At 37.1% G+C, this 15,284-nt stretch overlaps 2 protein-coding genes across 3 annotated transcripts; one reads left to right on the forward strand and one right to left on the reverse strand.

Annotated features, from left to right (window-relative positions):
• Positions 1 to 430: 430 nt before the first annotated feature.
• LOC149827396 (multicopper oxidase LPR1 homolog 1-like) lies at positions 431 to 4,143 on the forward strand. Its single transcript, XM_090018504.1, has 4 exons — positions 431 to 657; positions 949 to 2,406; positions 3,110 to 3,161; positions 4,070 to 4,143. The coding sequence occupies exons 1-4, from the start codon at positions 469 to 471 to the stop codon at positions 4,141 to 4,143; spliced, it is 1,773 nt and encodes a 590-aa protein (XP_089874630.1). The 5' UTR covers positions 431 to 468.
• Positions 4,144 to 4,739: 596 nt separating this feature from the next.
• On the reverse strand, positions 4,740 to 14,275 carry LOC149827397 (universal stress protein A-like protein). Of its 2 annotated transcripts, none has more exons than XM_090019336.1 (4): positions 14,048 to 14,275; positions 11,697 to 11,788; positions 10,497 to 10,618; positions 4,740 to 5,094 (listed from the first exon to the last, which is right to left on the reverse strand). In XM_090019336.1, exons 1-4 carry the CDS (start codon positions 14,214 to 14,216, stop codon positions 5,016 to 5,018), a joined length of 462 nt encoding a protein of 153 aa, XP_089875462.1. In that variant the 5' UTR covers positions 14,217 to 14,275; the 3' UTR covers positions 4,740 to 5,015. The 2 variants fall into 2 exon arrangements, with proteins under 2 accessions (XP_089875462.1, XP_089875463.1); XM_090019337.1 differs by having other exon boundaries at positions 10,497 to 10,615; positions 14,048 to 14,274.
• Positions 14,276 to 15,284: the final 1,009 nt, after the last annotated feature.

Genomic DNA, 15,284 nt, shown 5'->3' on the forward strand with positions numbered 1-15,284 from the left:
GGTTTTGATTTTTAACCTTCATCCCCCTAAAATGTCCTCCATCTCTGGTCCAAACGGGCACGAGGTAGAGCGGGACCCCATTTTTTCCCTGGTCCACTGCCATCCCTAGTGATGAGAGTAGAGCTCTCTCAACTACATCTTGATGAGGATGTAGTTGAAATGAAGAGATGGGAGGCCATCTCCCTCTTTTCTCCCAAATATGGGCTCCCAAACAGTAGCAGGAGTAGGGGATTCAGTGAATCCCCATCTCTCCCCGTCTACTGGTGAGCTGTCAGATGGCTAGGATTGACGTAGGATGGAACCAGTCCTATGTCGAAGGATGAGATTCTTTGTGTAATTCACCATATGGCATATTGCGCGCTATATGGAATGCGGGCTGTGCTAATTTCCGAGATGAACATTTCAGGCAACGAGATGGGAATCACAAGAACATTATGCATAGCAGTGGTAGCACTCTTTGTGAAAACCATGATGATGCTCATGCTGACTTCAGCCACCGGTGGACCAATCACTGAGTCTGAGCTTCTTCAAGTTGCTGGTTCTCTTCATATGTATGTAGATGAACTGCCATTCATGCCAAAGATCTACGGCTACACCATAAGTAATGGACATTCCAGGCCAACAACTCTCAAGATTGGAATGTTCCAGAAGAAATGGGTATGATTATTCATTCCCCAATTTGCAATTTTTTTCCTTTTCTTTTTTGAACAACAATTCTCAACATCTTTCATGCTACAAGAATAGTTGTACTTTTAAATTTTATGTCTATGTTAAATATGCCATGACAAAGCTTACAAAAATTTTTGCTTCTTTTTTTATCAGTTTTTGTTAAATATACAATGGTTGTTGAACATATCATTGTAAATGTTTCATGACTGACACAACTCTTGAACACTCCCATCTGACTTCAAGCACTATAGTAACCACGGTAATTACTTTTCACTGCAGAAATTCCATAGAGATTTACCCGAGAGCACGGTTTTTGCATATGGAACTTCTCAAGAGGCTGCAACCGTGCCAGGGCCAACCATAGAGGCCCACCAAAACGTACCAACTATCATCACTTGGGAGAACTACCTCCCAGCAAATCACATACTCTCATGGGATCCAACGGTGCCAACTGCCATAGCCAAGACAGGTGGTGTTCCCACAGTCGTCCATCTCCATGGCGGCATCCACGAACCACAAAGTGACGGGAGCGCATTTGCCTGGTTCACAGCCGGGTTCAAGGAAACCGGTCCGTTTTGGACTAGACGGACCTACACTTACCCAAATGATCAACAACTGCCAGGTAACTTATGGTACCATGACCATGCTCTTGGCCTAACAAGGGTTAACCTACTCGCCGGTCTGATCGGCGCTTATGTGATCCACAATCCGGCTAGAGAATCACCCCTAAAATTACCTTCAGGAGAATTCGACCAGATCCTTTTCGTCTTCGATCGGAGTTTCCGCACAGATGGCTCACTCTACATGAACAGAACAGGCAATAACCCTTCAACACACCCTCAATGGCAGCCTGAGTACTTTGGTGATGCAATCATAGTTAATGGCAAGGCATGGCCTTACATGAAGGTCCAACGCAGGAGGTACCGTTTTAGGATCATCAATGCTAGCAATGCTCGCTACTTACGTTTAAAATTGAGCAATGGCCTACCTTTCATTCAAGTAGCCTCAGACCACTCCTACCTAAGAGAACCAGTCACCATGACAACCATAGTGCTTGCAACATCTGAAGTCGCTGATGTAGTAATCGACTTCACTTCTTCAGCCGGCGAAGTAGAGCTGACAAACGATGCACCGTATCCATATCCAGATGGTACTCAAGTCGACGCACTCAATAGCAAGGTGATGAAATTTGTGATAATGCCCGGAAACCTACAAGTGTCCGACAAGTCGGTGATTCCAGCCAGATTGATCACATACCCGAAGGCGGCCACCGCCGACAAGTTTGTAAAGAGATACATTGTTATGTATGAGTATCAGTCAGCAGAAGGGAATCCTACCCATTTGTACATCAACGGAAAGCGTTTGGAGGATCCGGCGACTGAGACACCGGTCTCTGGCAGCACTGAGATTTGGAAGGTCATAAACTTGACGCCTGATAACCATCCTTTGCACATTCACTTGGCTAGTTTTCAGGCTATCGAGCAAAGAAAGCTCTTGAACCTTGATCAGTTCACAGCGTGCATGAGTCAACTGAATGATGCAATCAAGTGCAACATCAGCAGCCATGCTAAGGGCAACTTGGACCCTGTTCCAGCTAATGAGAAGACTTGGAAGTATTCAGTGAAGATGAGCCCATGGTACATGACCACCATTGTGGTCAAGTTTGGCTATGTCCACAAGAATGAACCACTTGGGTTTGATGCAACAGCTGAGCCCGGTTATGTGTACCATTGCCATGTAAGTATCTCCAACCATTCTGAACCCAATCTCGAGCCACGATTTGGTGCTAATTTCGAACACGGATCCCATCATATGACATATGATGACATGCTGATTCTACCTGTCCAGATTCATCCATTGGACTGCTATGATATTGACATCAGTCATCGTTCAATCTGTTTTCTCTAGTTTCATCTAATGACTGCATTTTGTTTGCACCTAGCAGAGAGACTGTTGACCATCTATAGTCCAGAATCAGCAAAGCTAAATCAATGGAGTGAACCACTTCATTTTGTGATACTAGAGGTTCTCAATTGAGAACTATGGCCTGCAAGATTTTTTTTACTTGGCATTCCTGATCTGCTCATAGGAAAATGGAAAATTCCATTTAGAGGCTAACCATTTTCCCTAATTCCAAAACTGATCCTCACGTCTCTGAAGTTTCTGATATGGGCCACAGGTTTCCATATTTTCATTTGATTCAAATCAATTTAGATTTAATTAACCTGATCTAATGATCAATGCTATGGGTAGGTCTCTACTTGGTAATATCCAGAAACGTTTAGGAAATTCAGAAACATGAGGGCTGTTTTGGGGATTATGTCCAAAAGCTTGGCCCTATATGGAACTTTTCCTAAAGAAATAAAAAAGCTATAATAACAAAACTGAATTTTGTCTTATTTTTATCTTGTAACTCACTCTAATTTGATCATGTCTGCAGATTTTAGACCATGAAGATAATGCCATGATAAGGCCTTTGTTGCTGGTTAGGGGTACAGCTTAAACTTAAGAGAAGGATTGCCATAAACACTGGTCAACTGTATAGAATGTGTATTCTTTTGTCGCAAATTGTGGCTTTGCAAGTCTTATTTTTATTATGTGGTTTTGAGTTGATTTATGAGTTAGGATGGCTACAGTGTGAATAAAATATTGGTGCAATGAAGAAGCATATCGGCCTTTTTATGTAAATTATTTTGTCAAGAATGAATCTTGTAATTTCCTTGCATCATATTCTTTATGGGTAGTTGGATGATTCAAAAGGGTGAAGGGATCTTCATTCCAGCATGAGCCCCTCATCCATGCTGGAGTTTGGTTTGGTAATGACATGTTAAGCAGTAGCATAAAGTTGGAATTTATTAAATTAGATATGTGATAAGGGAATTTTATTAAACACAATAAGGGAAGAGAACTATGGCAGAATAAAAAAATGTGGCATCCTAAGTGATGCAAAAGAAAGTTACAATATACACTTACCCTACGTTTTGCTAAGCTAATCTATGATCTAGAGAAATTTGATAAATTAACGGGAATATTAAAGAAGATAATTCAATATTCGTTCATCCAACATCTAAAAGAGTCCTTATGGTGTGTATTTATAGAAAAACCATAAAAAAAAACCTAATTTTAATCTATATCTGAGATGGATCCAATACCTTACTAAAACCCAAAACATAATCTAAAACCTAATGATCTAAACTCAAAATAATAATATAAAGTCCAAAAAAATGAAAATGGATTCAAATAGATCCTAGGCCCAGTCACATCTCCCTTCTACACCTCACCAATTCAGAGGCATTTTCCGGTCATGGTAAATCAATAATTGACCAAGGACGAAATTGGTCCATTAGTTTAACTCAGACATTTCTCATTAGTTTCTTAATTCGAACTGGCTTTGGTGCAGGTGCAGTTGGTCGCACTGGTCATACTCTATACAACGTTTGGAGCTCACTGTGTTTGTCCTATGAGATTCCATAGACATATGTGTAGTGTTATGTGCAGATTGCCATAACAATTCTTGCTCTCAGAAATGAATTGATCTAATGGTACTCCATGTGCAGCCAGGGTGGTGATAGGTTTGTTTTGGAAGTTAGAAACATCAGGTTACTCAGCTTTCTTTTGCTCTAGGAACGCATTTTGATCTTCACAATTTGTTCTGCTTAAAAATGGCAGGCATTAGACAAGAGGATTGTTCAAAAGCCATGCAAACAATGATGAGAAGCATTGTGTGTGTGTGTGTGTGTGTGTGTGTGTGTGTGTGTGAGAGAGAGAGAGAGAGAGAGAGAGAGCACCTATAGGGGCACGTGGAATAGTGTCCAAAAAATTTGCTGGAGAAGGTTATGTTCGGGCATCAAGACTTGAGAAACATGAACCATGGGATCAGATGAGATAACCGGATGATAAAAGTGACTATCATAACCAACAAGCCTCGGGATTCAAATCGGATAGGTGCTATTCCCCAGCTTGGGTGTCAAACCGAAAAAAAGACACATGAATCATGAAATCTGATTTCTTGAAAAATCCAAATCATAGAGAATTGGAGAGTTCTTGCCAGATAAAGAGATGAACCGAAGTGAATGAGCCAACAAATTCCAATAATGCAACACAAAGAACCATTTCTTTCCAACCACCTGCTCTTGGCAACGAAGAATACTACACCCTCTAACATAAGGACAGCATCAATAATGGTACCAAATATGAAGATGAAAGGGTGTAGAAAAAAAGTTCATTTATTGAAAGTGCTACTGTCATTGTGACAGTTTCAAGAGTCCTGAACATGATGGCAATGAAACCATGAAAAGTGGATACCACATTGCTGCACAAGACCATCACAGACGGGATCAATTGATTTAAGCTGGCTTTTTCACAACGAGAACAGGGCACTTTGCATGATGCACACAGTAATTGCTCACACTTCCGAGGAAAGTTCTGTACCACAAAAGAAGATTATACTTAGCCAAACCAAAAATGAAAGATAGCAAAGGATCATGTGGCATGTGCCACAGTACAGAAATAGAATACACAAGCATCATGTGGCATGTACTACAGTACAGATATAGAATAAACTTCATAGGATAGGTAACCTAGTTTTTATGGAGCATGAACCATGTATTGACCTGAGGATCCAATTGCTTCAGAAAACCAACTTAGGCAGTCGGTTAATGATAATTTCACAGCATGAAGCATTAAAACCATTGTCCAATTACATGGCCACAACAACAAGCAGCAAAGCTGGTAATTTGACTATCACAATCATAGTTAGAATGCCTCATGTAAATGCAGCTTAATACAGTCAAACAGAACAAACATGAACCCACAGAATGCATATGTAGATCGTAAATCTGGAAACAAAGTTATAGTTCATTATAAGCAAATACTTCAGAAATAGACACCACAATTTCAAAAAAATAATAACTTAATATTTGTTTTATTTTAAATTAAAAACAATAAGTCAATGATTATTTTACATAAATTATCTGAATATATGTTGCATTTTATTTTGCCATGCAAAATTCTCAAAAAAAAGCCTCAAGAAACTGAAATACATTTACAAGTGAAGTAGTTAATAGATTCATGTTAAAAGCAACAATGATATATATATATATATATATATATATATATATATATATATATATCATGAAATGCAAAGATATTCATAATTTTGAAGTTCATGACTCATGTTCTATTGACATTTTTTTCTTAAGTAGAAAGCTTTTTTAAGACTATAATCATATTTTTCAAGAGTAGCAATACCATTATTATTGTAGTATAGTATAAATAATTCATAAATTACAGAACTATAATGAAAATTATAATGTTACATTCTTTCCATAAAAAAATCAATTGTATATGGCACGACTTTCTCATGTATCTGGGATGAGTTCCAGAGTGTGTTACTGACGAGTTTCTTTAGCATTTGGTACTCCTATATACAGTTTCTGGAGTGAGTTTTGTACCCGTACTTAGTATGAGTACACCTGACATGTGAAAAGCAGAGGTATGTCAAGTACCAATGCAACCAGGTATCAAACAGAGAATTATAGCATGAAATACTAGAATTTTGTTGACTTCAAGTCTCTCCTATGTTACTTAAATGTTCGACACCCTCTCTCTTAGTGTAAAACATATGCTAACACACACATGTATATATATGGGACCAATGAAGGTACATATTTATGTAATATATGTATTACGTGTAGTACATATAATAGTCACCACTATCAGTTTCAGTAATATCTCAGTGAGGCATTTTTTGAAAGATTACATCATTTAAAAAAAGTCTTGGCACTTTTGAGAAAAAGAAAATGATGCAAAAGAAAGGAGATATTGCTAATGTATTCTTTTGCAGAAGCATAAAAGTACCTATGTTACGTAGACACTGACACCGGAAGAAGTGTCGGACACAGCCGGTCTTAAAAAACTAGATACTTGAACACGACAATATATATAAATATAAGAGATAAAATATAGATTTAAAGAATTATGCAAACAAAACCATAAAATATAAAATGAACATTACCTTTCCATTTGTAATTTGATCGTTGATAATTTACAGTTTTATGGACATGTAAGATTGTAAATACAAAAAGTATAAAACAATCATCAAGACTAATAGGAGTGTCAATGCGTGACGGATACTTCTCAGATAAGTATCTCCCACACCCTAGAATAGTTGACACTTTCTTGTTTAACAAGTGTCCATAAAACTGGACACCCCTGTCCTTTATGCAAGGAACTGGACACTCGAATGCACACTCTTTGGACATGGCATGTCCAAAAAAATTTAAGGTGTTGGACACCTGACACACGTCCAAATTTTTGGACACTTCTAATTTTAAAAATGGTGTGTTGGTGCAGTGTCCAGGAGTGTCGATGTCGGGAAGTGTCCGACACCGACACTTCAGCTTAGGTGAAGTGTCCATGCAACATAACGTAAAACAAAGAAAAATCTTTGAAACAAAAAAGAAATAAGGAAAAATAAAAATATTTAATCACAGGGAACTAACATAAATAAAAACATATTGAGATATATTATAGCAATAATATCGTGATAATGAAGATAATTTTCCATTTAAATCATCTTGTCATTATTTCATGAGAATATCAAGTTTATTTTAAAATATCAGCTATATGTGTGAGTAAGATACACATAAAGACACGAATTATGTATGTATGTAGGTAGGTTTAGTCAGGCATCTAGCTTTACTAAACCTCAACATGACTGACATTTATATGCAATACCTCCTAGAACAGGTTGCAGCAAAAGTAACAACCAAATATTTTAATTGTTTAGAGTGGTCCTAGATTCTCACTAGGCTGGCTTAGCATGGTGATGCAGAGCAGGACCGGACCAGGCCGGGCCTATACAGAGTGACCCAGGCGTGGCCAGGGATCTCGGCACCAATGGGATGGACGATCGGACCCAGGCGATGGATCCGACCACGAGCACGGTACCACGATTCAGGGACGTGCCCCTGCATACCTATTCCAGGCGAGCGAAGGTCGGAAGCACACACGTCGACAGCGTTCCAACACATGGGTGATCCAGCATGTCAGCAGCATCGATTTAATCTCGGGTCCAGGGACTGGACACGAGATCCAGATCCATTATGCAGTCTATAAATACCCAGCCTTAGGGTTACGTAGGCTGGAGAAGATTGATTATTCTTTTGGGGTTTTCCTTTTCTGTCATCATTTGTGTCCTGTTGCAGTCGTTACATACTTTTTTCTCAATTCTTTTCTTCATTGTATTTCCTTTCAATAAGAGAATCAACGTAGACTGATTGGCAGAGCTCCTCCATCTGTATTTTTCTGTTCCGTTATTATTTACCTCTGCCCGTTGGGCGTGCATTGTGAGAGTGCACCTGACGACAGCACCCAAGTGTGACAAGTTTACCGATCTCCGCTGCATCACATGGTCAGCAACAATGCTCCAAAGGTTTCAGTAAACTCTATATTTGAAAATCATGTAGGCCACCTTTATATCGGTTCTTGAAAATATTAACTTTACAATTGAACAATATATTTGGACACGTCAGCCTTTAGAAAAGCTTTATTTTTTCCTTCTATGCATTTCTAGTACTTTGACGATATATCAACATTCTCGACATTAAAAAGGAGTCTGAAAAATCAGAGAAAATGGTGAATTTGCATTTATACTATTTTCTAATGATTGACCATAAAGGGTTGACATGAAAATTTTAAGGTGTATATATAGTATTTGTCCATGTAGCCCACCAAGTAATTAATGAGTTTGCTTAAAACCTAACCCAGGCAGGGACATACCAAGTAATTGCAAACAATAGATGCAGTTGCTGTGTCTCCACTCATTGTATTTGGATCCATATTTTCACTATCAACACCAATGGGATCGAAGCATGCATATCCATAACAATTTAGTTTCTTATTTTTGTAAATCATCTGAAATATTGGTTTTTTTACCATAAGATTCCATCTTTCTATCGTTCATCTTTACCTCATTCCACTTTTACTTGAATATGAAATCTTATGCAAGAAACCTGCCCTAACTTAATAAAAGTTATCCTACAAAAGCAAGCAGTAGACTTGAAAAGGCAATCAATATCATTGCATTGCCATTATTATAATTTAGGTAAAAATGATAAAGAATATAAGAAGATATGTGCATTAAGATTCTAGATTATGTCTGGGAAAACATGATGTATTAGGAAGTGAAAATTGATGATTGGTAGAAAATAGATCAATCATTTGGAAAGGAATGAGAAAAAGACAAATTAAACTGGTCTAGCATTTAGACAGTATCATCAAAATAATTTCAATAGAGAAATGCTCATCACAAATTAACAAAGAGTGATATTTCACTTGAAAATATCAAGGAAATCTTTGCATGCTTCAAAATAGTAGAAGCATAAAAAAAATCTCAGAGAATAATAATGTTAAAGAAGAAATGATAGCTTAGAGGAGAAATGGTAGCTTATAGATATCCCCCTCTGAGGTCACAATTTAATATATTATTCTAACATCGCACTTTTCTGTTCAAAGAACAAAGAATTCTTTAGAAAGCACTCTCACAAATATCTGGAAAGAATATGGCATCACAAAATATAGGTGCTCCAATGTCCAAAATCAAAAAGGTAGTGACAGGAAAATATGGAATTAAAAAGTTCAATTTCCCAACATTCTGCACTTATAAGGAAACACACAAACATATGTAATATATATATTTATATGTATATGTATATATGTGTGTGTGTGCAAGCGTGCATTGTGTGTGTGAAAATGACTGTTATTTGGAATTTTTATTTTGTTGACTTCATGTTAAAAAACTGTCTACTCTGGTTTAGGTGATTAGAATGCCTCTCCCTTCATTTTGTCGGTAGCAAGGCTCGTTACAAAGATTCAGTTAGGCTCGGATAAGGTTCAACTGATCCTGCCAGCATGAATCTTAATTCATAACCTTAAACTTATAGGAAATGCGCCATTCAGGCTTTCTTTGCAGCATGTCCCTCTGTTGCTAACTCTTTTCAAGAGTTGGCAACAAATTAACTACATTTTACATCCTGACAAAGCAAAGTCAGAAGACTTCAAAACTTATAGTTCCATCATAGTAGTTTATTTGTGTATATTCTAGCTTTCAGACGCTTTAACCCACACCCCCCAACACAAACACACACACACACCCAAAAAACAAAAAAATGTAAATCAAAGGTGGTCAAAAGACAGCCAAAGTGTTATGGTTACCAGATTGCAGGTGACTAGGTTCCCGAAGATTCCAGTAAGCTTAAGATGATATGAATAATATTTATTATATCTTGGCATGCAGGATAAGATGATCTGAACTATAAATGCCTTGAATAAAAACATAATCTTGGCTTTTTTGATAAGCAAGGCTACTGTTGGTAGTGAGTGACCTAAAAGGTATTCATGACCAAAAGAGATAATTATGGTGCTATGGTCAAACATTCAACTTAGATAGAAATCTCACAGAAGAATCTATATGCTTAGCTGTTTAGATACTGTGTTTTAAGGCCTTCCCAATTTCACATAAATGTGCTCCCTGATTTTAACAGCTATGGCCTATGATGCATTATTTACATATGAGCAAGAGAAAAATGAAAAATAACATGTTAATTTATGCCCCTTTCTTGTGTAGAACTCATGACTAGATATGATCTCAGTAAACAAATTATTTGGGCATTGGTTCCATAGTGTAAAGAAATATACCCTTAAAACAGTTTTTGAAAAAACAAAAAATCCAGGAAACAAAGATAAAAGCAAAATATTTCTGTTGAAGCCTAAGAATATCTATACATGCTAAGACATGAACAACATGCAACAGATATGCATCTAACCTTTGTATAGTGCCAAGACCACGACTCCCCAAAACAAGAAGCTCAACCTGGATCTTCTCAGCAGCTTCACATATCACATCTTTAGGATCCCCTACCTCTGTTAATGTCTCTGCAATGACCTGCTAAAAGCAACTATCACTTATCCAATATGAACATTGTGTAGCATGTGTAGCATATTAAGAATAAGCATAAATGCTGCTGTGAGGTTATATATATAGCATCAGGTGAAAGGTTATACCTTTTTTGAAAGGTTATATCTTTTTTTAAAGAACCAATTCATTACTAATTAGATAGAATGACAAGAAATAATCCTACAAGCAACAAGATATATGTTACACGGATACAGATGTGGACATGGGACACGATGCAGATGCCCTTGGTAAGACATGGCAGATTCAAAAATTAGGACATGGGGAAACAGCCACATGTATGTTTGTGTGTGTGCATATATATATATATATATATATATATATATATATATATAGAGAGAGAGAGAGAGAGAGAGAGTTGCCAATCTTGTTCTTGGGAAATTCTGTGACTGGATTTTCCTTTGAAGTTTTCTTAAAAAGTGGTTTTATTTGCGAAAATCTCGGAAAAATCTCAAATCTTTTGAAAAAATAAAAATTGTAAAGAAATTTACAAAGGATAAGAAAGAATAAGTTTTAGCAGTGTTTTTCTTACAAAAAAAAAAAAGTTAGAACAGTTTTTATGAATAAAAGAAACAAAGAATCAGAAAATTTATATGCACAAAAAATAAAATAAGAAAAGTTTTTAAAACATATTGTGATAATATCACAATAATTTCATTATGACCAATATTTCAAAAATATCATGATATTTTGATGTTCTCATTGGCGATTATAAAAAACACAACAATATTGCATTATTTTCAAAATAACGGGACAGTGGTGACTTTATGTATGCATACATAAATACATACATACACACATACATACATATATGTGTGTGTGCGGGCGCGTGCGTGTGTGTGGAAATATATTTGCTACAATTGATTGTACCTACAAACTATTTCGCAAAATCCATTTTTTTCTCGTCATTTTTTGGTCAACATAACCTCATAGATGTGATCTACATGCTTCGTTTAGCAGGCATCAGCCTTTGGTTGCCCGAATATGAAATGTTAACAAGTCAACTATATTTCTTTATACTGACTGAAGATAGATGGCAGAGCAAATATACCCCCTCCTTGGAACATATCTCTTTTGCTCGTTCCAAAAGAGCTTTTGTGAGCTTTGTTTGATGTTCTTGGACAGACTGAATCAATTCAGTTGCTGTATATAGAAAATGTAAACATTGCTTAGAGACAATGAGGAACAATATAATTCATGCAGTGTAGTGGGAAATTCCAAATTCAATTTGTAGAAGCTAAAATAACATATTTTTAATTGAATAACAATATACTATGTAATCAATTGTATTAACTGCATTAGCAGGATCAAGCAAATAATACATTTAACAGATTACATCTGTTGGTTTGAAAAAATTATATTCTTTCCGATACCAATATGCTTCAATGTAAACAAATGCACCCCTGAAAATCTATAAAATTTGCACTGCCTTCATCAATTTAGAGCTAATGATCAGCTGTAAACAGGGAAAATATGGTCAGAGAACAAATAGGCTTATTGCAATAATGAAAGCAACAGATATGGACATTGGGACTTCTACAGCAATTGAAAATCTCATGAGCAATTAAAAATTTAATTTGCTCATGAATGATCATCAAAAGATATGCTCAAAATCATTATGAAACACACAATGATACAAATTTTATTGGAGAAGATAAACCATGAAGTGTATGCTATCTCCTTCCACAAAAAACTTGAGATATCTCAAATCAGTTATCCCAGGAAGTAAGGATGTAGCATTTTTTTATCAGCACAGCAACCAGGACCATCATATATGTGTGTCTTCATAAAAGTGTGTGATCCTTTCTGCTTCTGCAAGAATATTTTGAAAGAATAATTTATGAATAAATCATTAAGTGTGTGTCAGTGTCCTGGTTCTCATGTCCAAGATGATCTGATTTTGAAGAGTTAGAGAGAAGGAGAGAACAGAGGAGATAGTGAGAGTGAGACATTGTGGTCTAAAATGTGAATAAGAGATTCAAGAACCTCCCCCTAGGCCAGAGGTTCATGAATTTAGGGGATTTTGAGGACCTCTGTTTGCAAAGGCAAGGGATCAAGCATGGTCCCATGTCAAACCAGATTAGATCTGAGTTATCCAAATTCCAAATGCCCCCTAAATCTCACATTTTTCTAAGCAATGTTAACAGAATTAAACAAATTTCATAGGTTTTCCGTTGTAAGAGTAGATCTTCCCAGAAGTGATGAATCTTGGCCTGATTGAGCGGTTCTGCTAATAAGATTTGTTTTTTTGTGTGCTTGTGTGTGTGTGTGTATAATTGTTCATGCTGGAATCAACGAACAACATACACAACATCTACATGATTTGTACTGAAGTTGGTAGATATGTTGACCGCCGACTACTAACGGACTGACAGTATAGATTCAACAATATAGGGAAGAAAACAACTCCCCTGTGCCCAAGGCATCTTAAACTCATCGTCCACAGATGTGTAAGAAAATGGTCTTATGGTCATGGGAGTGGTCCGAGTCATCACATTCATCATTCATGCTATCAGCATACAGAGGATGGTCATGCCATGGCCCAGATGAAAACATGCAAGCTCATACCATGCAGCAAGAAGTGAAGCTACCCTGAAGTATGGAAGTATGCTATCTCGGCTAATTTAACACGTTTCTTACATAATGGGAAAACTACAAAGAAATGAAACAGCAAGATAGATTCAACATACACCTAAGGGATATTGATGCTTAATATGCGTTTTTGACACATAAGGGATATTATTAAAATAACTGGAGTCATGAACCAGTGTTGGATGCATTGACTACCCAGAAAGTTGGTAAGATTGTGGAAGACAGTACACGGACGCCTCTGGTACATCACCCCAATGATGGACTAGATTCCCCAAAATCATATAATGACCCGATGGAAGGGAATCTGTGTGGATTATATCTTGTTTCTGTTATGATTTGCACTGTTCGTTACTCTGTTGTCCTGCATACTTGTCGCTACAATTGGGATTTCTTATCACCCGTCTCTTGTATCTGAATAAATTTGATTTATATTTTGAAACGAAATGGCTAAATCACGAATACACACAACAGAGAGAAAGAGATCATAGAAGATACAGTAACTAAAAACATAAATCACAAATAACCCTTGAAACTAATAATGAAAAAGAAAAGTGGAAACAAAAGAGGAAAGAGAAGGGTCTACGGTTTCCTCATCTAATAAGTTAAAAACCAAAATTGAAAAAGAAGGCAAGAGTCTAGTAGAACATGATCAAACACTTCCGTCCACAATATCAAGCAAACCATCATGAACTAAACCAACACAACCAACCAACAAAATCTTCTTCTGCAACAACAAACGAGTCGAAAAGAGAAGATGGGTATATTCCAAAGAGAAAGGAAGAAAAAAAGAGAGAGAAAAGGGTGACATACGAGCGGCGCCATAGCCAGCATAAACGTAGCTGAAGTTTGGGAGGGACTGAGCGTGGAAGAGGAGAAGAGGGGAGGAGATTGTGGACTTGAGGTACTTGAGCACCCATTCGAGAGCGTAGTAGCTGACCTCGCTCTCGTCGATCGCCAACATCACCTTCTTATCACTCATTTCTCCTTCTTTGCTTCTTCCTCGTTACAGATATTCTGAGAGAGAGAGAGAGAGAGAAAAGGGTGATTTGATCCTTGACATATTTATGGCAGGAGAGCAAGTCGGGGGTAGGTCGAGTCTTCATGGCGTGTGAGAAAGTGAGATACTGCGATTTGCTCATTTGGAACATCCGTTGGCAGCTAATGGTCAAAGGTAGAGTCCCAAATTTACCAATGCAAAATTTTGTTAAAAATCCATAGGAATCGGCTCAAATCGGCCAATGGAAACCGATTCCGGGTCCGAATCTGATCCAACCCAGATAGTCAGATTTTTGGATTTTATGGATCCAAATACAGGCCGAACCGTACAAATATGTTTGGGTCAATTTCAATGTTACTAGAATCGAATTGAATCAGCTCGTCCTGCTCGAATCCAATTGGCCCCAAATCAGTTCACTTCAGAGCTAATTCAATCATGAACCGGTTGGATTTGAGCTAAATCGGGGTTCAATAAGCTCTTTTCCTGTAATTTTTTATTTTTTTAAAAATTTAGTTATTTTTTGAATTTTAAAAAGTTTAAATCCAACCATTCAACCCGATTCAGTCCAGCCTGAGTCGGCTGTTTCTCTGAATCTTTTTTAAAATCAATTCATTTCATAAACCAATTTTAACAGTATTGGTCTATTCAGATCCAGGTTGGAACCAGATAAACATACACAAACTAAATCCTTTGAAGTTGTTATATTTATAAACTTGATTGATGCTACCCACAAGGTGCAAGTTGACAAATTGTCAAGACTCATTGGTGACAAAGACCCTTTATGCATGCATCGACCTTAGAGCATTTATCATGCTATTGTATATGATATTATATTCAATCACCACTGCATATCTCACTAGATGACGCTGTTCTTGAAACCCTCTCTCACACGTCTCACGGTTCCCAAGAGTGGTGAGGTGGGAATTGAATATAACCACCTAACCAGTGATTCAGGACGATAACTGCTCTCTCTCTCTCTCTCTCAGAGTTAGGTGGGGACAAGAATAAATGTCTAATGCGACACATTAGAACTACTAAATTCCGTTTGAA

This window comes from Nuphar pumila, chromosome 10, assembly GCF_984573655.1.
Source record: "Nuphar pumila chromosome 10, dmNupPumi1.hap1.1, whole genome shotgun sequence".
Classification (NCBI taxonomy): Eukaryota; Viridiplantae; Streptophyta; class Magnoliopsida; order Nymphaeales; family Nymphaeaceae; genus Nuphar; species Nuphar pumila.

Coding starts and splice junctions, on each gene's coding strand:
- LOC149827396 (XM_090018504.1), top strand. CDS start 469: ATGATGATGCTCATGCTGACTTCAGCCACCGGTGGACCAATCACTGAG. Junction 658..948: donor GAATGTTCCAGAAGAAATGG/GTATGATTATTC, acceptor TTTTCACTGCAG/AAATTCCATAGAGATTTACC. Junction 3,162..4,069: donor GCCTTTGTTGCTGGTTAGGG/GTACAGCTTAAA, acceptor GCTTTGGTGCAG/GTGCAGTTGGTCGCACTGGT.
- LOC149827397 (XM_090019336.1), bottom strand. CDS start 14,216: ATGAGTGATAAGAAGGTGATGTTGGCGATCGACGAGAGCGAGGTCAGC. Junction 11,789..14,047: donor TGCTGGCTATGGCGCCGCTC/GTATGTCACCCT, acceptor TTCTATATACAG/CAACTGAATTGATTCAGTCT. Junction 5,095..10,496: donor GGTCTTGGCACTATACAAAG/GTTAGATGCATA, acceptor TTTGTGGTACAG/AACTTTCCTCGGAAGTGTGA.